This window comes from Dipodomys ordii, unplaced genomic scaffold (assembly GCF_000151885.1).
Source record: "Dipodomys ordii isolate 6190 unplaced genomic scaffold, Dord_2.0 Scaffold12, whole genome shotgun sequence".
Lineage (NCBI taxonomy): Eukaryota > Metazoa > Chordata > Mammalia > Rodentia > Heteromyidae > Dipodomys > Dipodomys ordii.
Genome location: NW_012267228.1, coordinates 14,991,478 through 15,016,635, shown reverse-complemented (window position 1 = coordinate 15,016,635; position 25,158 = coordinate 14,991,478). Strand labels below are relative to the sequence as shown.

The 25,158-nt window shown below is 39.6% G+C and overlaps 1 protein-coding gene across 1 annotated transcript in view; it reads right to left on the bottom strand.

Moving 5' to 3' along the window:
• Fam19a4 (family with sequence similarity 19 (chemokine (C-C motif)-like), member A4) overlaps positions 1-25,158 on the bottom strand; it is a 97,265-nt gene that overhangs the window by 17,318 nt on the left and 54,789 nt on the right. Inside the window, exon 3 of the mRNA XM_013010441.1 lies at positions 2,722-2,877. Coding sequence (XP_012865895.1) covers positions 2,722-2,877 — 156 coding nt within the window. The remainder of the gene's footprint in view (positions 1-2,721; positions 2,878-25,158) is intronic.

The window sequence follows — 25,158 nt, the reverse complement described above, 5'->3', positions numbered from 1 at the left end:
CCATACATATCCACAAGCTATTCAAAGACATTCACCAAGTTTTGCAGTGATTAAATGTCATGGGTTGGGTACATGGAGACACACAAGAACACACACAGGATGGGGAGAACAGAATGGGAATTCAGCAGGCCAGATATATGTCCTGGAGAAGAGGAGAAATGACAGAGTGAGTGAAGGACAGAGTAAATGAGAAGTGAGAAGAAACGGAAAAAGAGTTTGGATTGGCAAAGGTAGAGTCATGACAAGAGACAATGCAAGGTTTCCGAGACCCCAGGAAGGCATTCGACTACGGATTTCAGCATGAGACTGAAAAGTTCTAGTGTACAGAAGGAAGATCCAGGCTACAGCACAGGAAAAATGAAAGACTCGGAAGAGTAAACTCCGTAAAATGTAATGTTGGTCCCTGGCTGTGGAGGTAGCAGCAGGGATGGGGGAAATGTGGACTGATTGGCAATGCAGCAAGGAGATGGAATATGCATGATTGGGAATCAGTTATCAGAGAAGATAAATAGATTCTACTGTCCCAACTGGAGATATAGAAACTTGGCAAACTGGTGTTTAAATGTCATTTTTTTAATGTGAAAGATTCTTATCTCCTTTTATAGGTCCACAATCCTTTATCGATAATCCCCACATCCAAAAAAAAAAGCTCTAAAAAGAGAAAGGGTTTTCTGTAACAGAAGAGCAAAAACTGCTTGAATTAACATGAGGTTCTTCATCTAGCCTTATGCCTTTCTAAATGAATATTTATATACTGCCTTGTAGAAAGGTTATCATCTCTCATTATGGGATACTACTGGGGAGCACAGTAGGTATTTTAGGTAATAGTTTACAGATGTCCTGTGTTATCCTTATCGTAGCTGAACCAAGTACATTTAACCCCAAGAACTCCTGGTAAAATAGTTGAGGATGTGTTTACTATTTTACTGCTTTTAAGGTGGTTGATATTCTGAACACACCCCTATGACCACACAGCTGAGGTGTGTGTGCATAGGTGTGGGTGTGGGGATTTAAGTCCACTGTTATCACTGACTGAGCAACAAGATACGGAGTTAAGGACTTGTATGTGTTCATGTCTTAACTGCTTGACCTTTAGACGTGCATTGCACACAGCTGCAAGTGTTGTCTGTCAGGGAGTTTTCACCCCACTGCAGAGCGACTGCTGGAAGCTAAGCCTGGGCATTGCTCCCCTGGGGACAGATGCTTGTGTCTAACAAGGTGTCTGCTGGAAGATGCCAGCGGCATCAAAAGGAACCAACTAGTCCCAGGCCTCCATCAACAACCATCAACATCGATTCATAGATGGAGTTTAGCTATTGGCACAGTAGCCTGATAAGGGACTTAGAGAATACAAATGAATGATACATGATCCCAAACTCTTCTCAGGGACTTTGCTCTAAAGGTGTCCTAGAAATATTTGTTAAAAGGATAGACTGGAAATAATAGAGTGGCTATCACACGAAGCATGAAGCCAAGCATGGTGATACATAGCTGCAATCCCGGCACTTGGAAGGAGGAGGTTATCAAACTCATGATAACCTATCTCAAAAATCAATCAACAGCAAGGTACCAGTGGCTCATACTTATAATCCTAGCTATACAGGAAACTGAGATCTGAGGATTTCACTTTAAAGTCAATCCAGACAAGAAAGTCTGTAAGACTCTTCTCTCCAACCACCAAAAAGCCAGAAGTGAGGCTGTAGCTCAAGTGATAGATTTTTCACTCAAGGCAGGCACTCAAGGGATGGTGTCCAGGCCCTGAGTTCAAGCCCCAGTACCAACATACACACACACACACACACATACACACATACACACGCACACACACACACATACACACACACACACACACACACACACACACCAGCAAACAAAATCCCCACTAAGTGTAAGGTTAAAATACCACACAGGGGCTAGGAAGGTGGCTCAGTGGTAGAGTGCTTGCCTTGCATGCATGAGGCCCTGGGTTCAAATCCTCAGCACCACATAAGCAGAAAAAGCCAGAAGTAGCACTGTGGCTGGCTTAAGTGGTAGAACGCTAGCCTTGAGCAAAGAGCTGAGGGACAGCACCCAGGCCCAGAGTTCAGGCTCCACGACCAGCATACACACACACACACACACACACACACACACACACACACACACACACACACACACACACACAGCAAATGTTGAGTCCTGAGCATCAATGGACCTCTTATCCACAACCTCACTGTCCATGGATTCAATTTACCCCAGAAAATAATCTTTTTAATTTTATCTGTACTAAACATGTATAAATGCCATAAATCCCTAATAATACAGTAAGACTATCTGTGTAGTATTTACATGTATTCACTACTGTAAGTAGTCTAGATACAATTTTAAGTGATCTAGAGGACATGTACAGGTACTATGCAAAAATCTATGTCATTTTATGTAGAAACTTCAGCATCCACAGATCTGGTGTCTATGGCCCCTAGAACTAACTTCCCAGTAAGAGCCAAGTACACAAGAGAACAAAAAGGCTTTGAAGCACCTCTTCCCTACTGTCCTATGATGGAGCCACCATTTGTTCCTCTTGAGGAACACAAGACTTTCCATATTCACCAAGATTCACACAAATCATCACAGAGCAGCCTTGATGTCCATGAATTACAAAGACAGTAAAGCAGAGAAGAGGGTCTTGATGGGTTGAGGCCCCTTTTGAAATGCTGGAGAAACTGATGAGCAATGTCTTACCTTCAACACAAGAAGGCTGAGCCCGGGTTGTGCCAGCAACCTGTCCTGGGAAGCAGGAACACTTGACAGTCTGCGAGCGCTCTTCTATGCGGTTCTTATTGCAGCATCGGTGCACAGCGACCACCTCACAGGTGCCTTGCTTGATTTGGTGGGGGCCTGGTAGGAATGAGAGAGAAAAATCATGATTTTGTGGCTACATGTCCCAACCTCTCCTATAGATTGATGGACGAACTGAAGTGTAAACAGATTAAATATATATCAGGGTTGGGTTTTTTTTTCCTTATTGAATATGCTTGTAATAAAAGCTTCAAACAACAGAAAAAATACCTGTTGTTCCCCATACAAGCAGAGCTTTGCCACTGTAAAAGGGATAAAATACAAAAGCACATCTTCAATAGAAGTTCTCAGTTGAAACTACTTGAAAGTCAGTAGAGAGACAGAAGGCATCAGATTAAGTCAGCTTTCTTCATGATATTTTATCCCTTGCATCCTTTTCTTTTTGTTCAAATCCTTTTTTCTCCTTCTTCCTCCTACCTGACACTAGAAAATACACCCTCAGAGAAGCCTCATGCTCCAGTGATCTTCTTAGAAGGCATTAATTGATTACAGTGTGGTTTTCTCTGTAGCATTCTCAGCCTTCTTCTCCACAGGAGAGAGATGGTGAATAAAAAATACCACGAAAGCCAAGAACAAGGCCATGGTGGACAGCGCCTGTGGAAAACATGTCCAGTATTCCTAATTTGGTTCCTCAACTTGCTTAATTTGTCTCTCAACTTGCTTCTTCAAACCCTACCCTAGTTTTTAGAAGGAAAACTGACCATCTGTAAGATTGCAGAAGCCATCAACTAGTCAGCTGTGATCATTTAGTGATGAAGACAAATAACTACTGATCTTGTTCCCCATCTGAGAGTCCCTGCTAGGTGTTAAGGATAGAGAAGAAAGGAAGAAAGTCACCTCTGGTATCAACAAGAGGAGATACAAAATGGAAATAACTCACCCATTTCCAAGAAGTGAACTTATCTTTACCTCCTACTAACAAAGAAGAAAAAGCTAATATAGAATCAGAAAAAAACTGAGCAGGGCTGGGAAGGTGGCTCGGTGGTAGAGTGCTTGCCTTGCATGCATGAGGCCTTGGTTCAATTCCTCAGCACCACATAACCAAAAAGAAAAAAGCTGGAAGTGACGCTGTGGCTCAAGTGGTAGAGCGCTAGCCTTGAGCTGAAGAGCTGAGGGATAGCGCCCAGGCCCAGAGTTCAGGCCCCACCACCAGACCCCCCCCCCAAAAAAAAAGAAAAAAAAACTGAGCTACACAATGGGCGGTTTCCAGATTTAGGGAAATGAATTCTGCCTCCCAATTCACTTTTCTTCTTTATAAATAGTGCACGATAGTTGCAGAGCTTCAATTTGGTATTTAATGATTATACTGAGCTGCTCAAAACCCCAAAGATGTTGAATAAATGTTTTCTTGATTACATAGTTAATCAATAAATATTTGCTTAGAATTTGCTGTGTTCTAAGCACAAGAAAACATAACACCAAACCAAAAGGACCAAAAGGGAGGGTGGGAGATACAGTCATAAAATTTAATGCATATCTTACAAAATTAAGAAAATTGAAGGGAAGGGTAGGGTTGAGAGGGATGACCCTGATCAAGATGCATTGTGTTCATAACCTGATTTTTGGATGGTAACTTTTTTGTACAAAGAATTAAAGATCATTTTTAAAAATGGTTGAGAATTTTTTTTAAAGTCATCTTACATTGGATTGTTCAGATTTTAGCGACGAAGAAACATAAATCAAAAAAAGATACGATTTAAAATAAGGAGATCTAGAGAAGGGGTGAATAGAAACTGAAATAAAATAAGGAGGGACTACTACAGTGATATTTGAGTGCTGAGTGAGAAATTAAGGCAAAGTGAGAAAACAGGATTTGCAGATGGAGGAAGTGTAAGTGCTTGTGCCTGGAGGTGTGTGAAAAGAGACAATTAGTAGATAGTTGCAAAACGATCATGAAAGGCATAATGAAGGGTGGTGGGGATGGGAGGGGAGAACTGGGAAAAAGTCAAAGAAGAGGTGACATTGTTCAAAAAGAAATGTGCTCTTTATCTGACTTATGTAACTGTGACTGGTCTGTACATCACCTTTACAATAGCAATGAAAAATGCATTTGTTAAAAAAAAAAAAAGATAATGAATTGCTGGGTCATAGGGGAGCTCTATGTGGAGTCTTTTGAGGAACCTCCATACCCAGAATGGTTGAACAAATTTACACTCCCACCAATGCCTCCATCAGAAAGAATGACATTGCCCCATTTGTTAGGAAATGGAAAGACTGGGAAAAAAATATATTAAATGAAGTAAGCCAGGCCCAAAGAAACATAGGTTCCATGGTTTCCCTTATTTGCAATAACTAGTATATGTCTGGGACAAGCAGAAAAGGTCAAAAGCTGTGTACATATGACCAGATAAGATGATCTTAAGCAAAATGAACCCCAAGATAGGGACACAAGTAGTTTTTTTTCTTTCTTGCTATTGTTTCTAACGTAGTTATAATGTACCATGTGATTTTTTTGTTGCTTAGTATGTTCCTCCCCCATGGTATAACCCCTGTTTTCACTGTATTTGATGTTGGTCTAATTTGGGGAGGGGAAGGGAAAAACCAAAATGTTTAAATAGGGATACAGGTTGACCCATTGTAGCAATGAGATGTACAAGATGCTATATTGAAAATGAACTTTATAATTTAGGCTGGGGGGGTGGGTAGGGTGAGAGGGAGGAGTGTAGTTGTAGGAGGTTTGTGAAGGTGGGAGGGAAGGGATGGTAGGGGAAAAACAAAGGAGGAGGCAACAATGCTTGATAGGAAATGTACTCATTACCTTACTCGTGTAACTGTAATCCCTCTGTACAGTATCTTTACAATAAAAAACTTATAGAAAAAAAATTAAACAGGAAAAAAGCCAACATTCCAATTTTTAGATGCCCAAATGATATAAACAGACATTCCTCAAAGGAAGGAATGCAAATGGTCAAAAAATCAGGGATGGTACTCAACATCATTTGCTTTCAGGAAAATCATTGAAATTACAATAACACCTTATCCTAGCCAGAATGGCTATTATGAAAATAATCATTTAAAACAGAGACAAAGAAATGGAGAAAATGAAACTCTTAGTACATTATGGAGAAAAATAGAGAGCTTAATCAAAACACTAAAGATGGATCTACCATACAATCCAGCTATTCCATTCCTAGGTATATAACCCAAGGAAAGGAAACCGGCATACCAAACAGAAACCAACATACTCATGTATATCACAATAGCTATGATATAGAATTAGGCTAGTTCCTCATCAATATATAAATATGTGTGTATACTTACATATAATGGTGTATTATTCAACTATAAAAAAGAACATAATAGGGCTGGGAAGGTGGCTCAGTGGTAGAGAGCTTGCTTTGCATGCATGAGGCCCTGGGTTCAATTCCTCAGCACCACATAAGCAAAAAGAAAAAAGCTAGAAGTGGTGCTGTGGCTCAAGTGGTAGAGCGCTAGCCTTGAGCTGAAGAACTGAGGGACAGCACCCAGGCCCAGAGTTCAGGCCCCACGACCGGACCCAAAAAAAAAAAGAACACAATCTTTTTGTTTGCTGCAAAATGAATGGAAATCAAGTCATTGTGTTGAGTGAATAAGTCAGACATGAACAAATAAAGTATGTTCCTTCTCATATGTGGAAAATAAAAAATTTCAATCTGAAAGTTGAATTTTCAGAAAGGAAGCTGGATTTGAGTAATGTAAGCTGGGTGTAGTGTTAAAATATCACACTGAACCCTACTCTTATGTATAAGGTATACAAACTCATCAAAAATACTTTAAAACAGGGGTAGAAATGTAGTTCGGAGTGGTCATGTATGTGTTTAGCATGTACAAGGCTCTTGGTTCAACCCCCAATACTAAAACAAGTTAAAAAATGAGACTTTGCCATAAAGTCTTCAGAGATGAGATACCGTACTGTCAGAAAATACTTTTTAAATAAAACCTGCTTGTTTATGGTTCCCGGAATAAAGAAAATGTAAATGATTCTGGATTCAAAACCCAGTATTATAAATAACCCACTCACCCAACTAGGAGATGTTCATTGTAAATACAGAAAGAGTTGGCAATCTTTGTGTTTTCCCACCTGCCATATGGCTCTACTTCTTCTAGAGGTGTGGATCCAGCTGAGTCTCTCAACTCTGTGCTCTCCTTTGAGAAGCTAACATAGGCCCATTTTAGGGTACTTTCATTGACCTGAGTTACTCCCCAGCTTGTTGTGTTGGGCTACACAAGGCATTCCTGTTCCTCCCTGTCCACCTTCTGCTCTTCCTGCTCTGTAGTAATTTCAGAGATCTAATGCTCAGAAGGGCCACTGAAGAGAGGAATCAAATAAAGCAGCTGCCCATGCTTTCAGTCATTCAGAGCACAGGAAAACAACTGCAGAGACATGGAGGATGCGAAGATAAAAAAAAAAAATCTCTCCACTTGTAGGTAACTTGCCCCCCCACCCCCACTGCCCTGACACCTCTGAGCTCCTGCTGACATGGCCTTGCCGGTCATGGTCATGATGAGGCTTATCAAAAGACTATGGAGACAGAAGGGGAAATGCTAGAATTGGACCGATAACCAAACAGCCTGTTCTACAAATCTATGTATATGAATTAAGCCAAATTGAGAGTTACAAGATCTAAATTAGCAAAAGAGCAATTTGAAGTCATCACAAATTCCTTTTAATATGTGCCTTTGTGATTTCAGTGGTTCATTTAGCCACAGTTGGATGGATCTCTTATATTTGCTCTGTTAAATTTGCATACAGAACCACCTCAGTGGCCAAAAGTAAATAAATCTCTGTATATTCAAGGTAGAAATTTGATGATAAGTTTAAATAGAAAAGTGTGTCCATTTAAAATATAAAAAAATACGCTTGCATTTTTAATATTTTCCCCTTGGGAAATTTTGTTCTGTTTTACTTCTAACAGACACCAGCCATAAAGTACATCGGGTAATTTAGTCTAATCTAAACAATTTGGGGGTATTACTTAACCTGCCTTTTGAGAGCATTATTTTTTTTGTTGACATCCTATATATGGCATTAAAGATCTAAGACCAGAATCAAAATATTAAAATACTATTGAAACACGACACCATGAGAGACATTGCCTTGGTAGTAGTTGGTAGAATCAGATTTTAGACATGTATTACTTCCTTGATTCCATGTAAAGATAGTACACCATAATAAAGGAAGATAAAAAGATTCCAACTCACTAAAACAAGGCACAAAAGTGAAACCCTAAGAATGGAAAGACACAGTCTTTAGGAAGATGGATGACAAGTGTTTGCTGGAGGCAGGCGGAAGTGGATGCTAAGAGGAGAATGACTTCTGCAACGATCCCAAGGAATGCTCCGTGACAAAAGGCTAAAAACAGGAGGCAGGGACTGACCTCAGTGTACTAGACAAATTAGTCCACTAGTCCCCACATTGTGCCACATTCATAAATCCACTGCCATAAACACCTGCCATGTTTGGATAGAGTCCAATAAAAGAGAGACAATAGGAAACAAATAGAAAAGGTGAATAAAACTAGAAGATAGAGAATCAGGCCATGAATCTAAAGTACTAACTACAGATAAGAACCTTAGAGTATTAAAGGTACAAGTGGAACATCTTCAATCTAAAATCTGGAAGGCTCTGGAAAATCACAGAATGGTGAGACAAAGGACAAAGGGTGAACCAATGCAGCAGCAGAACTCGCAAGACAAAATGTTGGAAATGAACTTTGCAACTTGGGATGGGAGAGAGGGAAAGTGAGAGAAGAACAAGGGAGGGGGTAACAATGTTCAACAAGAAATGTACACACTGCCTTACCTGTGTAATTCCTCTATACATCACCTTGACAATGAAATTAAATTAAAAAATAAACAAACCAAAACATTTTGACCATCAAAAAGTTTCAAATTTTGAAACATTTCAGTTTTTAGATTTTTACATCAAAGATGCTCAGCTTGTAGGATCTACTCAAATGTAGTAAAATACATAAAACTCCAAAAATTAAAGCACTGATGGTATCTAGAGTTCTGGATAAGGAGTATTCAACGTGTAGTAGTGTTACTCAAGAAGAGAAAAAGGAAGAAGAATGGATAGTGACTAACACAATGTACTAGGTGTTCTAAGTTGATGTATTTTCTCCATGACAGCTATAGGTAATAGGACTTCATAGAATGAATGCACACACCTTCATACATGCACAAAAGCTCATTGAATCTTTGATGATATATAAAGCAAGAAAGCAAGACAAAGTTTCATAGGCTATACACAAATACTCAAAAAACAAAAGCAAAACAAAAACTCATGTATGAAATCAGATAAGGACTCATACACAATGTGATTAACCTTTCTATATGAGAGTTCCCAGGGAAAGGTATGTAAGATAGAATAAAATCCCATAGTAAAAAATCAAGGAGACAATATGAAAGCATTATTGGGTATTTTTTTCTTGTAGCAGAAAATAATTTTCTCAAGGAAAAAAAATGCTCACCAAAATAAAAACAAAAACAAAAGGAATGGAAATGAGGAAAACAAGCAGGAAATGTTTAGAGAAACAAGACAAATGATCCAATCTCCTACTTTAAACACATGAACAAGTATAAAAAGCAGTGAGGATCTCATCATAAAAATCACACATGTCCAAGATCAGAAAGACTTCAATGAAGTTTGCATCCAGACATGAAATAAGAGCAGAGAAACACATCAGGAAATTCAAACTTATCACAGTAACTACAGCTCAAAGAACAACGTCAAACTATGAGCGCTTTGAAAAGGCAGAGGAATCAAGACTAAGACGATGTAAGGTGATAAAGAATAAAACAACTGGACTGGACTTGCTAGAGAAAAAATAACAGCATTCTATGCCAAAAACTAATAGCATCATTCATGAGAAATTCTAAAAAAGGTTTCTATGCCCAATGAAGTGTGAGATAAAATATTTCATATTCCACTTCAAAACTTTTATTTTCATGAACAGAAATAGTTAGACAGCTTATTAGAGTTTTCTTAGAGTTTACTTGCAGCAGAAGAATAAAGGAGTAAAAGTAAGAAAAGAGAAAGCACTTAGAAGGAAATCAAAGAATTCACTTCAACATAGTGTTGAAGCACACTCCAGCCTGAGTAGATCTTCTCTACAATGGAGCTTTCTGAAGAGCATAAGCTAACACATGTATACACACAAAGAAACCAAGCCACAAGAAATAGGGAAAGCAAAGAAGGAAATTCTGTATTAACAGGAGCTTAATACCTAAGATCAAATATTGTTGTAACAAGAAATCATAGTGCATGCCTATTGTGGTAATATAAAGGTCATATAAAATATCTTAAAGCATAGTAGTTGTAGCTGAAGGCTAAGATCAGGGACATAGAAAGTAAAGGAACTGACTTTTCAACTACAAGATGAAATTAGTTTTGTATTTTGAAATCCTGACTGGCCAGATGTTTCCAAAAACACTGCACTTTACTTTCACAGCTAAGTCTTTCTACAGGTGCCTATAAACATATAGATCACAGGTGCTTCTCAATGCATTAACTGTGGCTGACCAGTAGCTGTATCTTGCTGCTACTTCCTTATATTTGGGAGAGTGGCAGGCTACAAATCACCAGCCCAGGAAAACATTGAGATCCAAACTTTGCAGTTTCTACTGAGCAAGTGAATATCACCACTTTCGTACCACTGTAAAGTAAAACAAAAATACTAATTTGAACCATCACTAAGTGAAAGACCATCTCTCTCTCTCTCTCTCTCTCTCTCTCTCACACACACACACACACACAAACACACACACACACACTCACACACACACAGAGCTAGCTCCTTTACATCTGAGAACTTTTTCTACATATCTTATTTATTCTAGTACTTATGTTCCTATAATGCTAAGGTCATTTTATGAGGAAAAAATACTGTATCTATGTGTGCTACATTTGACACTATTAATATTTAAATGATATCAATAATGATGGTTTCCTAGACACCATCTCTTATCATTTAAGCCTCTTAAGTGCAGGGAACATAACTCCTTTATTCGTGGATATATAGTAGACAGTCAATAAACTCTTTCCTGAGTAAAGAATTTAATCTATTTGAGGGTTCTTTGAGAGGGAGGGGTAAACAATACTGGGATTTGAACTCAGGACTTCATACCTGCTAGATAGGCACACATGCCTCCAACTCTTTTTTGTACTGCTTATTTATTAGATAGAGTCTCACTTCTTTCTGATGAGATTGAGTTTCTCAGATTTTCAGCTTGCACTGGCCTGGAACTATGTTTCTCCCTATATTGGCCTTCCATGTAGTTAGTATTTCAGGCATGAGCCACCAAGCACTTAATCCTTTTAATCCTATTTTTCATCTACAGCTTATACTAATATAAATGTAAGTCCTACCTAAAAAATATATAGATAGTCTACAACCTAGAAAGAATTCTTTTCTCTAAAAAAAAAAGGCTTTATAAACTTACCCTGTGCATTACAGGGACCAAACAGACAAGAAACAAAGTCATGTGTACCACAAATAGATCTCCTAGATCTGTATAAACACACAACAATCTATTTTAGAAAAGTGAGCTCATGTGATAGTTTAGGTAACTAAGCTCATATGATATATATCATACTTACGTCCATTATGAATATTCATCAGTTCAAAATCCCCAAACTGCAATCATATTTGAATAAACAAGAAGACACTATAGCAACTCCATGTGTTAAGAAAGAAATTGCAAACCTGCCTTCCTTGGGCATAAAAATTTCACTGGAGAGAATAAGGACAACGAACATATATAAAGACAAAAGCAAAGCAAGATCTCTGTATCGCGAGCACTCAGGAAGGACTACCCATCCTCTACACTAGACCAAATCAGACTTATCAAAACAATTTTTCAGACACAATCCTGCCCCGATGATAAGCCTGTTCGTTATATCATAGATGTGGTGTTGTTAGCTCATTTTGACTTTTGCTGTGTTTTGTTTGCTTGCTTTTATTATGGTAGTGGTTGTTTTATACTGTTGCGGTCTAAACCCAGAGACTCACATACACTAGTAGGCAAATACTTTTTAATATTGAGCCACATTCCCAGCCCAACTTTTGTAGCTTCTAATACAAATCCTAAAGAAAAAGACTTTGTCAAACATTTTCTCTTCTTCAAACACAATGGCTTTAGCAATGATGTCCAAATAGAGGTTGAAATTGGGTCACTATAGGGATTATACATTTCAATGTGGCAAAGGTAGAAAAGGTCATGACAGATCAGGATAGGTTAATAATACCTATTTTGAAATGCTCAAAGTGAGTTTAAAAGGTTGCAGGGGCTGTGATCCTGGTTATCATAGCTAACTGTCTTAAAGGAATGAGACTGAGGAAGTGAACTTTTAGAATAAGCAAGAACAGCTATGTTCAGGGTGGGGCATATGAATCCTCAGACATACACAAAGAATTTCTAAGATGTATTCCCACAGACAGATGTAAGTGAATCCATTTCCCAATCACCTTCCATTACAAACAAAACAAAATGATTGTGCCAATGAAGGCACATGTCTGTTTTGGGCTTCCACCTATTTGTAGACTTTTGTGCAATTAATTTCCCACTCTGCCACCAGAAATGAGCATTTCTGGATTATCCCCCAGCAAAAGGAAAATTTAAAACACTGGGTGGCATTGTGACACTCACTAAGAGATAATAGCAAAAGATATTTACATAGCAATCTGAGATTGACAGGTGCTCTAAATGTGATGACCATAGTATTGCCCAGTGCCTTTGTAGACTATTTTCCCTCCTTGCTACAACATACTGAATAGACTTACACATAGGGAGAGCAAGAACTGAGCTGCTACTCCCCACATCTGAGTGTTACTAAATCTATACTTATACCCCTTGAACTATGGCCTAAAGGGTATGACCTACTTGTTCATTGCATTCAGTTTCTTCTTCTTCAAAAATGTCTGAAAAGACCTGCAGGCATGTTGCGGGAGGGTGGAGAGGAGAGGGGGAAGCCATCAGAGGAAACAAGAGCAAGCAAGGTGAGTATGAAAGGAAGGAGAGGGATGGCTTATTGTTGCTTTAATTTACATGTGTTTGAGGAAACACATGTTTTGATCAGAAACCTATCCCTTAGGGATGATGCAGAATAGTAGAGCTTTGTGGGAAAAGCCTCTGACAAGAAGCCAAACAGATATGAATTTGATATTCCTCACTTGGGATAAACTACAACAGAGTATTCCCTTATCAATAAAGAGATTAATTTGTAGTTAAAACCTTCCTGTAAAGAACACAACATCAAGAGATCTACTGATGAATTTTTCCCAACATTTATAAAAGACTATCAGTTTTATGTCAGCCCTGCTAGAAGAGAAGATAGGTAACACGTACTCTCTCTACTTTTATGCAGCCAGGATTACGGTGATACCAAAAGCAAACAATAACATTGAATTTTTTTAATTACAGGCCAAGAGCTCTCATAAAATAGATGCAAAATTCATTTAGGCATGAACAAATCCATAAAAACTAAAATTACACAATTAAAAAACAGCACACTGGTCAGTGTTCCTGACCTTGGCTTTGTAGATGGACTGTTTAATATGATACCAAAAGCTCCAGCAAATTTAAAATATAGGTGAACTGGATGTGACCAAACTCTAAAAGTTTATGTATTAAGGAAACCGTCAAGGGAGTAAAAGCTCACTGAATAAACAGGAAAACAAATCTGCAAAATCTGTATCTGGAGAGGTTCTAAGATCTAGAATTTAATAAAATCATTTTTGACTCAACAGCAAAATGGCAAATAACTCCATCTGCAAATGGATAAAGGACTTGGATAGATATTTTTCCAAATCTCTGAAGACACACAAGTAGCCCACAGGCACATAAAAAGGTCCTATATCATCCGTTGTTAGGAAAATGAAAATAATAACCCCAGGGAGACAGCACCTCACAGTAATAAATATTGACAAATGCTGCAAAGAAACTGGAAACTTTGTGCATTGCTAGAGAAATGTAAAATGGTGTATGTAAAATAGGTATTCATAGAAAATCATGTACCTGGATGTTCATAGAAATATTTATAACCCAAAAGGTGAAAACAACCTAAACCCATTAGCTAAGGGATAACTAAATAAAAGAGTATGTATGTGCAATGAAACATTATTCAGCCATAAAAAGGATAAGTTTCTGATACATGCTATTGCATAAATGAACTCTAAAAGCAAAGCCATATAACTATATGATTGCACCCATATGAAACAGCTGGAATAGGTAAATGCAGAAAGACAGAAAACAGATTGCTGATTGCCATGGAAACGGAGAGATGGGGAGTAGGTATTCAATAGGTAAGAAATTTCCTTTGGAATGATGAAAAGAGTCTAGAACTAAAAAGTCTTAACAACTGCACAATAATATGAATGTACCCAATACCAATGATTTGTATTTCTAAAACATATTAAAATGTGCATTTAACAATAATAAACACTAGGCAAATTAATTCCAGCAACATATGAACATTCTAACCCATCATAACCAAGTGAGGTGTGTCCAAGGAATGCACAGTTGGTTCAAAATTTAAGAACTGATTAAACAAGTGGAGGCATGGCTCTATAGGAAATGTACTCATTACCTTACTCATGTAACTGTAACCCCTCTGTACAGTATCTACACAATAAAAAATAAGAAGCGGAGGCATGGCTCAAGTGATAGAGCCCAAGCCATAATTGAATAAGTTGAGCAAGAGCAAAAGGCCTTGAGTTCAAACCACCCTCCTAGGTACAGCCCCTCCCCCACAAAAAAATCAATGGAATAAGCCAATAGAAAGAGTCACACACAAAAACCACATAACTACCTCAGTAGATACCTAAATTTACTCATAGTTATTCATAATAAATAAAATTCTCATCAAGCTAGAAACAGAAGGAAACCTCTTTAACTTTATAAGCATCACATGCAGAAAGCCTACACTCTATGTGCATAATTGTGATCACTAAATGCACTGGTCCTAAGCCTACACAGCATACTATTTGCCATCACCACTTGTACTCGGCCAGGAAAAAATAACTAAAAAGTCAATCACACTTCCACTTGGTTGTGGCATGATCATTCATTCAAAACACAAAACTAGAAATGAAATACACATGACTTACGATCATAGGAGATGTCCACTCTCACTAATAATTAAGGGAATGAAAATTAAAATAGTTGAGACTGGCACTTCGAAAAGCTTTATGATTCAAAGCCTTAGGAGAGATTCTGAGGGAAAGGCATAATGGGAATTTCATGGTAATTGTTATATTGTATAAATATTGTAACAAAGTACCAGGATACATTTTTTTTCTTTTTGTGGTCGTGGGGCTTGAACTCTGGGTTTGGCCCCTGTCCCTGCGCTCTTCAGCTCAAGGCGAGTGCTCTGCCACTTGAGCCACAGCACCACTTCCGGTTTTCTAGTGGTTTATTGGAGATAAGAGTCTCAGGGTCTTTCCTGCCGGGCTGGCTTTGAACAGTGATGCTCAGCCTCCTGAGTAGCTAGGATTACAGGCATGAGCCACTAGCACCCAGCAGGATACATTTTTTAAGGGCACAAAAATTTGAAGTGCACTTTCCCAGCTCTCTCTCTTTCCCAGCTCTTCCAACTCTCTTTCCCAGGCCTTTCCCCACTGCGTGGAGGGCCAAGATGACCTTGTGCCAGCCAGAACGATGAATAAACCTACCCCTTACCTGAAAAACATTTTTGAAGTGCATAACTCAGCAGTTCTACTTCAATAAAATTGTCCTACATGTATGCCAGGATTTGATCTGAGTGCTTCACACTCTCACTCAGCTTTGTAGCTCACAGTAAGTGCTCTAATGCTTGAGCCACACCCCCAGTCTGGGTTTTTGCTGACTCATTTTTGGAGATACAGCCTACCAGAAACAAAATCCAGGCTGGCTTTGAACCACAGTCCTCTAGGTTTTAGCCTCCTGAGTAGTTAGGATTGCAGGTGTGAGTCACCAGTGCCAGGCAACAAGTGTCTGTTCAACCCTACGTGAATGATTAAAGCAAACTTCAAGATGCTGTGAAAAATAGTCTCTTCATTGTTTAAAAAGTAGGTGATGGATCATGCCTGTATTTCTAGCTATTGAAGAGGCTAAGATCTAAGGATCGTGGTTCAAAGCCAGACCAGACAGAAAAGTCCCTGTGAGACTCTTATTGCCAATTAACCACTTATAAACTAGATGTGGAGCTGTGGTTCAAAGTGGTAGAGTGCTGGGCTTGAGCAAAAGAGCTCAGAGACAGCGCTCAGCCCTGAATTCAAGCCCCATGACCACCACCACCAACAACAAATATAGTGGATGTAATTTGCAGTGGGCATCGTATAGAGCTACTGCAATACAACCAAGGGCTAAAACTGAGAATTTCTGGGTAAGGAAACTTAGACCCAAGATACACGTGTACTCCTTCTTATCAAGTCTTGGCCACACATCAGCTTTAGTAATTTAACTTTGACTACTAATGTACTGAGCCTCTGTTTCCTAGTCTGTCAAATGGGAATACTTGTCCAGCTCATCTAAGAAAGTAATTGTGGAGAGCAGACAAGAAAACCTGGATGCAGAAAGGGGATTTCTCAGCTTTCTAAGCGCATCTATATACTGCATCAAAGGCATTATTGCTTATCGTGACACTTTTCTTTTTCTTTTTTGGCTACAAGAAATTATTTTGTGACCTGGGATTTATTTACACTGGGTAGGTCTGAGGAAATTTTCATTTAAGAGGAAAAGAAAAATAGGAAATAAACACTAAGAACACTGCTAGAAAAATATATTAGTGGAAGAAGGTTTGTGGGTTTTTTTTTCTTTGTCTTGTTTTGCCTTTAAGGCTAGAGTAGAAAACTGAGAAGGGTCAAGAAAAATACACCAAAGCTCATGCAGGAAGTTATTTCTGTGCTGAATGAAAATTGAATCCTATATCACGTTTTTTGAGGCCCTTTAAAAAGGAAGGTATATAAAAACCTCCCATGAGGCTCCATGAGAATCATAATTAAAGGAGACGCGGTAGAGGCCAAGGTGAGCCAAATGAGAAAGATGTCTGCTCCATGCTGAGTGAATTTTAAGCAGGTGTTTGCAGGTATCAATAAAGCTAATGTTAAGGGGAAATAGAAAAACAACGAGACCTCAGAGTATTCAGCAGAGACTGAGACTGCAACAAACGAACCCCCTACACTCACTATTAAAAGCTCATTAACTCCCAGCTGTTCTTCCATTAGGCTGAGAAGAAACAGTAGCAGATGCGCTCATTGTCACATATTTATACCAGGGGTTTTCATCTCCTAAAAAGGGGAGAGAGGAAAGATAAGGAGAAGTAAGAGTCATAATTATATCACCAGGCTGCAGAGAGAGCTGTGCTCACTCTAATCAACCTCTCAGGCAATCAAGTCAGATGGATGTCCAAAGTCTGCCTTGTAACGAGGGAAGAAGGGAAGGAGGGCCAGTGCCCATTGGCATCATGGGACTTGTCCTTGAACCACTTACAAACCAGAGCAGCATGACTGGCCCCACAGGTCAGGGCTAATCACGACAAGCAGCTATGCTTGCAAATAAGATGTTTACCTAGTCATTCACTACGGTACACGGTCCCTGACTACAACTTTATAAACAAAAGAAGGCATAAGGAACCCAAGTCAGATTTGAAGCGATCTGTGCACTGCTCCTGTGCTCTATGAAGAGCGATGAAACCGGTGATGGTGGCTCACGGCTGTATTCCTAGTTATGTCAGGAGGCTGAGATCTGAGGATCATGGTTCAAAGCCAAACTAGGGAATGAAAGTACGTGAGATAGTTCCAATGAATCAGCAAAAAAGCAGGAGTGGCTCAAATAGTAAAGCGCCAGTCTGGATCAAAAATGCCAAGCAAGAGAGCAAAGCCCTGAGTTCAAGCCCTAGTACATACACACACACACACACACACACACACACACACACACACAGAGAGGCAGTGATGAAACAGAGTGGCTCATTGTGGATGAAGCTTTCATACCAACGTGAATAATACCAACTTGTAGCCCAATTAAAGCCCACAGATGTTTCATTTGGCTCCTGGCTCTTTTTCATTTTTTATTTTTTTCCTTCTTTTTTTGGGGGTGGGGGGGACAGATACTGGGGCTTGAACACACAGCCTGGGCACTGCCCCCTAGCATTTTTCTGCTTAAGTCTGGTGCTCCAGCACTTGAGCCACAGCTCCACTTCCAGCTCTTTGGTAGTTAATTGGAGATAGTCTCAAGACTTTCCTGCCCAGCTTGCTTGGAACCACAATCCTCAGCTCTCTTCAGCCTCCTGAGTATCTAGGATTACAGGCTTAAGCCAACAGTGCTCTGCTCTAAAATTACTTTAGTTGCCCATAACTTAAAAATCAAGAGATGCAATTCAACATTGTATCTCCAGCTAGTCTCGCAAAATTGGAACCTGAAATGCTACATTTTGGTAAGAGATTAGGACTCACCCTTTCATGTTCTCCAGAGTTTGGGCCCTGTTCTAATTTCAGAAGAGTCCAAGTATAAAACTAAAACAAAGCCTTCCCTACATCCATCTCAAGTAGTAGTGTGTGATCGGTGGATCATTTTAACAACTCTCTCTCACATCCGATTTACCACATGCCTTCCCTCGAGCTCCGGCCCTGCCCTGGACACACCGCCACTGTAGCTCCCCAAGCTAGTCAGGTATTTCTGCCTTAGCTCATCTGGACTCACAACTCCTTCACCTAGAATTTTCCCTGTCCTCACTCTTCCCTTCCTTCCTCTATACCCTCAACATTCCCTTCTCAAGGTCATCTTGGGAACTCTACTTAAAAGCAGTCCTTGCTGCACAGAAACTTTATTTTTGCTTCCACTGCTGATACTTTGGTGTCATATACAGAAAAACATGCTTAAAACCAATGTCATGGAGTTTTTCTTCTCTATTATCTTTTAGGAATGATATACTTTCTGGGTTTACATTTAAGTCTTTCAGGCATTTTGACAAGCATTAGTTAACTGCACAGATGTAAGGGGATTTCTTTGGGGGAGGGAGACTTCTGTTCAGTACCCTTTGTCAATGTGCCTGTTTTTATGCACACACACACACACACACACACACAGAGTATAGGCAAAAATATCCTTCTACCATTGGTAGAGGGGAATGCTAAATTACTAATCTAGTTTCTACTTTTTTGTTGAGAATAACAAGGAAGGTATGCATTATGCATGTGTGTACGTAGTTGTTTCATTATATACACCACTGACAAGTATTTTCTCCTTTAATGGATTGAAGAAAGTTTTTGGAAGAGACAGAATTAAAATGTGAAAGTCTAAGTATCAGAATTTTTTTAAGCCTCCCCCGTATCCTAGCAAACAGGAAAGTTTGTATGGCTCTGTAGCAGACAGCAGAATGAAGAACTTTTTCTAACACTAGGATTACATTCTTTCTCTGTTTGAGATTCACAATATGATGTACTCGAACACCAAAGATAATCCCCTCAAAGCTCTCAGAGTTTCTGAGCAGAATGATTTATGCTATCTCTTGGCCTGATTTTGGCTGATGAAAATCTTCCAGCTTCCTAAATTGGTCTAAAGTTGCCAATGCCATTTTGTAATTATTGTTCTTCTTGTGACAATAATTTTCATCTAAGATGTTTTCAAATTAACTAGATTAAGAGAATGCACTTAGAACACACAAAATATGCTCTGGAAATAGAAACAGTTTTGGCTTCCATTCCTAATGAAACTCAGACCTTTCATCTTAAATTCAAGCAGAATCTCAAGCACTAAAATGAAATGAGTTTGAGACTTTCATATTTCTATTAAATTGATGGCCATCTCCGCACAGGTAAAAAGCCTCCTCATTCCCTTCATTATCCTTGTATGGCTGCATGACTACTTCTGTGAAATCAAGGGGTAAGATTGTCTGGTAATGGTGGGATTACATTTTCCCCTGTCTTTCTGCTTTTATTATTCTTGACTTTGCAAAGCATCTCAACTTAGGCAGACAAATGCAGACAGTTAATCGCTCTCTGATTTCAGGGACATAGGAACCAACTTACTCAAATCTCACCCTGGGAGATAGAGCTTCAAATGAGGTCACATGACCCAATTTAGAAAAAAAAAGAAAAGAAAATGGTCTACTGGCATGAGCTCCACACACACTATGTAGAAAAGGAGAAGGGAATATTGTTTCTGAATTTCACCATGCAGATCTCATAATGAAGAGAATATACAGTCGATAACTGTACTCAACCAGGGCTTGACTGAAAACACCCTCTATTTTAATTGCTTGCTTGCAATTCGTTACAGGGCTTGGTTTGGCAGTAAACTGTTTCAGATAAGCAATCCTGTTTGGTGGTTCATAGAGAAGCAACCCAATTCAGAAATCCAATTGCCACTTAGGCCATAATTACTCATAAAGCTAAATGGCAAAAATGGCATTTTAATTTTCAGCTTATATTTGAGCAAGAGAACATTAAAAACATTTAGCACAAACCAATGCTCCCTTCCCTCTAACAGCTAACAGAAGTTCATGGAGAGTAACAATTACAATCTTCTGTGAGAGGAATAAGTGAGACTTTGAGCCTTTTTCAAAAGGATGAAGAAAAAAAGAGAGCGTATGGTGAGGACTATCTTGTTTTATTGCTGTGCTTGAATTATAGACTTTTTAAAACTGCATCACATATATAAGTTTAATTCACTCTGTAACAATGAATCAAATATAAGAGGCTCCAAATCAGATAAAGTGAAATTCAGAAAATGCCATTTCTTTACTGACTGGTCTATAGAACTCCAAGGTGTAGCCTTACTGTGCTTAATGGTGTCATCAAAAAAACAAAGTGTCAAGACAGTGGAATTGTGAAGCCACATCACTTATGCTGCTTCCCTGATGAGTCATTTAAAAGTAGGCAGGTGACCAACACCAATGGACACAAATATCTTTTATTCCCTGAGTAGCTAGCTGTAAGGGCCCTGACCTGTGCAACCCCTTATTTTTTTCAGACTCCTTTCTCTGCAATAGAAGGTATTTGTGAAAAGTCCAGTGCCTCTTGCCAGGCCTTAGTAGGTACAGAATTCTGCAGACACAGAATTCATGTTTTAAGCTATCACTGTCCAGAAACACAAGCCAAAGAAAAATGACACCAATCAATTAGTGTCATTTTGACCCTTCCTGCTTAACCTTACCAGAGCACTAATCAGGAGCATGTGGGAGTAAGGGTTCTGCTCTGGCTGCTTTCATTGCTTCACTTGTCTTTTAAAAACCATAGGGCAGATAAAAAGCACTGTATTTTACCCATGTTAACTATACGTGGTCTCATTACAAAGTAACACAATTATCTGACTTTAAACATTTTCACTGTTACAGTTTGGCCTTGAAATGTGGAGGGGAGGAGAGGAAGGAAAGAGGTGGGGGAAAAGGAAGAGAGGGAGGAAGGAAGAGAAGAAGGGAGGGAGGGGGAAAGGAGGGAGGGCAGGGGAAAGGAAGAAGGAAGGAGGGAAGGGGAAAGGAGGGAGGAAGGTCAGGAAGGAAAGAAGGAAGGAAGGAAGGAAGGAAGGAAGGAAGGAAGGAAGGAGGGAAGGAAGGAAGGAAGGAAGGAAGGAGAAAGAATGAACAGGAAGGAGGAAGGAGGAAAGGCAACCCCATTATTTAATATGATAAAACAATGTTGATCCTCTTTATTTTTTAATTGCATTCCAACTAACATCACTAATGAGGGTGAGAAGTCATAGGAATTGTCCTCATCTAAAAAGACAAGCAGGAAAACCAAAGCAACTATTGCTAAGCCAGTGTTGTGAGAGTGAAAACCTACCAGATGTTACAAATTCTAAACTAAGCATCATGTTTGTGCCTTTAAAAAATTAAATTCAGTGTCAGCGGTATTCATAAAAGGATCTTACCATTTAGAAACATACTTTAAGTTGAATACTACAGGTAACAGAAAGAATAACACTTTCCTGGCCAGTTTGTTAGTTCATTGAGAAATTGTGGCAAAGCAAAGGCAAGTAGAGGCCAGGTTTTTGCTTGTAGGTCTCTTATCAGATAGATAAGTCCCAACGTGGGGGGTGGGGGAGGAAAACCTTCAAGCACTCCCATTTTCAATAAACACGGTCCAGTCACTAGATGAACCTGAGATCAGGGAGGGGAACCTTATATCCTTTGTAGTACAACAAACCATTTTGACTTACACACACACACACACACACACACACACACACACACACACACACACACACACACGGCCAAGGAAGCTAAGAATATGAAGATCAAATGCATCATGGCAGGAAGAACAGGGTTTACAGATTCTATTTTGAGAGTAAGACTTCCTGGAACTGTGAAGGTTCTGAAAGTGAACAGAAAAGGTTCTCTTGGAAGGAAATGAAGAACACAGATGAATAAAGCATCCCCCTATTCCATCTGAGGCCAGGGCAGGGCCCCAACTCTTCCAAACTCTGGCAAAATTGGGAACAGAATGGTTTCATTAAGTTGGGAAGCAACTATGTGCCTACAAGGGAAAAATGACTGTGAGGTGCAACCACTACCTCTGCTTTTGTTTGGATTCTGGTAGAGAACCAATACAAATGAATTCGCCATGCTTCCTCCTTCCTTCTCCCTCATCTCCAGCATTCAGCCAATCGCTAAACAACCTGACGTTACTATCTCCTAAATATCTCATGAAATCATCATGGAGGGATTACAAGACTGGCCCCAGCTTCCCCCCTCCTTTTGTGGATGTCCTCACAATAGCAAAGTCTTTCTTTTACTTTCTGTGCCAATGTAAACCTGGGACTTGCTTTAACCACTGAGACAGTAGAAGAGGTGAACCACTGGCATTTGCCTTCCTGCCACTCTGTGAGTCACAAGTAGACAAGCCCCCACTGATGAAAGGAATATGGTTACCTCAACACCAATCAGCTCACCACAGACATGGAATCTATTCTAAGCAGCCAAGGCCTACCTCACGAGCTTCCCTCAGATGCACGAGCAAACCCTCAAGCTCAGCTGAGCCTGACACACACCAAATAAAGTGCCCAGCAGAACCACAAGCTAGATACACAGTTGTTTTAGCAAGGAGATTCTTAAATCTCCTTCCTCTCCCACCATAAAATCTTAGCGCATGCACACACGCACACACGCACACATACACACAGACTCTCACAGACTCTCTCTGCTCAGCATACAGGGTCTTCCTGTAATTGCTCAAATAAAGGATGACTTCCATCATTAGTCAGATGAATTATTTGTTTGCCCTGAGGAGTACAGCAGTCTTTCTAACTCAAAAAGTTAACAAATTTTAGGTAGACTTGCAAAAACATTATAGTGTACAGGGGAACAGCTTTGAGAACTGCCCATTTCTACTACCTATTCATATTAAGGCTAGTAGCAATCAAAAAAAAAATTTCCCTTCAGTGCAACACTCTTTCCCAATTCTTGGTCTGCAGTTCTAGCAGGTACCAAACTATACAGGTTCTGCAATACATTATGTGACTCAGAACTAAGACATCCAGTATCTGACAACTTACCACCAGCCACATCAACTAGTTTAGTGGTGAGTCTTGTACCCAACTAACAAGTTTATTGCACTTTCTCACTACATTGAAACCCAAAAGAATGTACGGATTGAGCTGCCGCCACCATCTCACCACCAGATGGAACCTAAAAATAAAAATACAAACGAGAGGAAAGAAGAGGCAAAAAATAGAGGGAAAAACTCAATCCCAGACTATTCTCTGATGCTGAAGTTATAACCAGACTGAGCTCTGCTATCCTGAAGCTCAGTATATCCTCTCAGATTACATGAGTTTCTTCTCACTGGAAAGAGACATAAGTAAGACAAGAGTTCATAGGAACAAGTTCATCAAACCCTTGGTTAGACTTTTTTTTCTTTGGTTGGTCGTGGGGCCAGAATTCTGGCCCTGGGCGCTGTCCCTCAGCTCTTCCTCTCTTCAGCTCAAGGCTAGCACTCTACCACTTGAGCCACAGCACAACTTCTAGCTTTTTCTGCTTATGTGGTGCTGAGGAATTGAACTCAAGGCTTCATGCATGCAAGGCAAGCACCCTACCACTGAGCCACCTTCCCAGCCCTTGGTTAGGTTTTATAGGCCTTAAATGAACCACATACTGGCTGCAGTGGGGAATCCATATCAGAGCTAAGGAGATGGAGTTGGGAGAGAAAAATTGAGAACAAACTAAACAGGAGTAATGCGTGATTACAAAGTGAAGATTTAAAATACATATGTTTGGGAATTATAGATTCCCCCCCCCAAAAAAATGTATAGCAAGGATACTATCAGTAATATAAAAAAAAATCTATACAACTCAAAGTGGACCTAAATGTTACCCCTAAAACTGTAAAAGTCTTGGGTGGAAATATGGGAAAATGTTTCATGACAGTGGACCTGGCAGTGATTTCTTAGATATGAAAACAAAAGTGAACCAACCAAATTAAAAACAAATCAGCTGAAATACATCCAAATTTAAAACATCTATAATCTCACCTACTTGGGAGCCTGAACTCTGGAGGATTGTGGTGCAAGGCCAATCCGAGCAGAAACGTCCACTAGACTTTCTCTCCAAAATATCCAGCAAAAATGCCAAGCTGGGAGTGTGGGTGGCAGCACAAAACCCTGAGTTCAAAACCCAGTACTGGGGCTGGGAAGGTGGCTCAGTGGTAGAGTGCTTGCCTTGCATGCATGAGGCCCTGAGTTCGATTCCTCAGCACCACATAAGCAAAAAGAAAAAAGCCGGAAGTGGCGCTGTGGCTCAAGTGGTAGAGTGCTAGCCTTGAGCTGAAGAGCTGAGGGACAGCACCCAGGCCCAGAGTTCAAGCCCCACAACCAGGCCCCAAAAAAAAAAAATAAATAAATAAAACCCAGTACTAGAAAAAAATTAGCAGAATGAAAACACACCTATAGGATGGGAGAATACATTGGCAAATCATATCTCTGATAAAAGGCTAATACCTAAATATATAAACAACTCTTACAACTCAACAACAGCAAAACCTCCATTTTATTTTTAATTATATTTTATTGTAAAAATGCTGTGCAGAGGGGTTCCAGTTACATGAGTAAGGTAATGAGTACATTTCTTGTCCAACATTGTTACCCCCTCTTTTGTTTTTCTCCTACTATCCCTTCCCTCCCCCACCCCTCCCCCTTCCCCCAAAAGTTGTAAAGTTCATTTCCAACATAGTGTCTTGTGAGTATCCTTGTTGCAATGGGTCATCCTGTGTACTTGTTTCAGCATTTTGTTATTCCCCTTCCCCTCCCCAAATTAGATAAATGTATATACAAGATGCAAGGTACTAAAATCAAGTACAGTGACAACAGGGGATAGACCATAGGGGGAAAAAACAAAATAAACAAAAACAAAAAAACCACTCCATT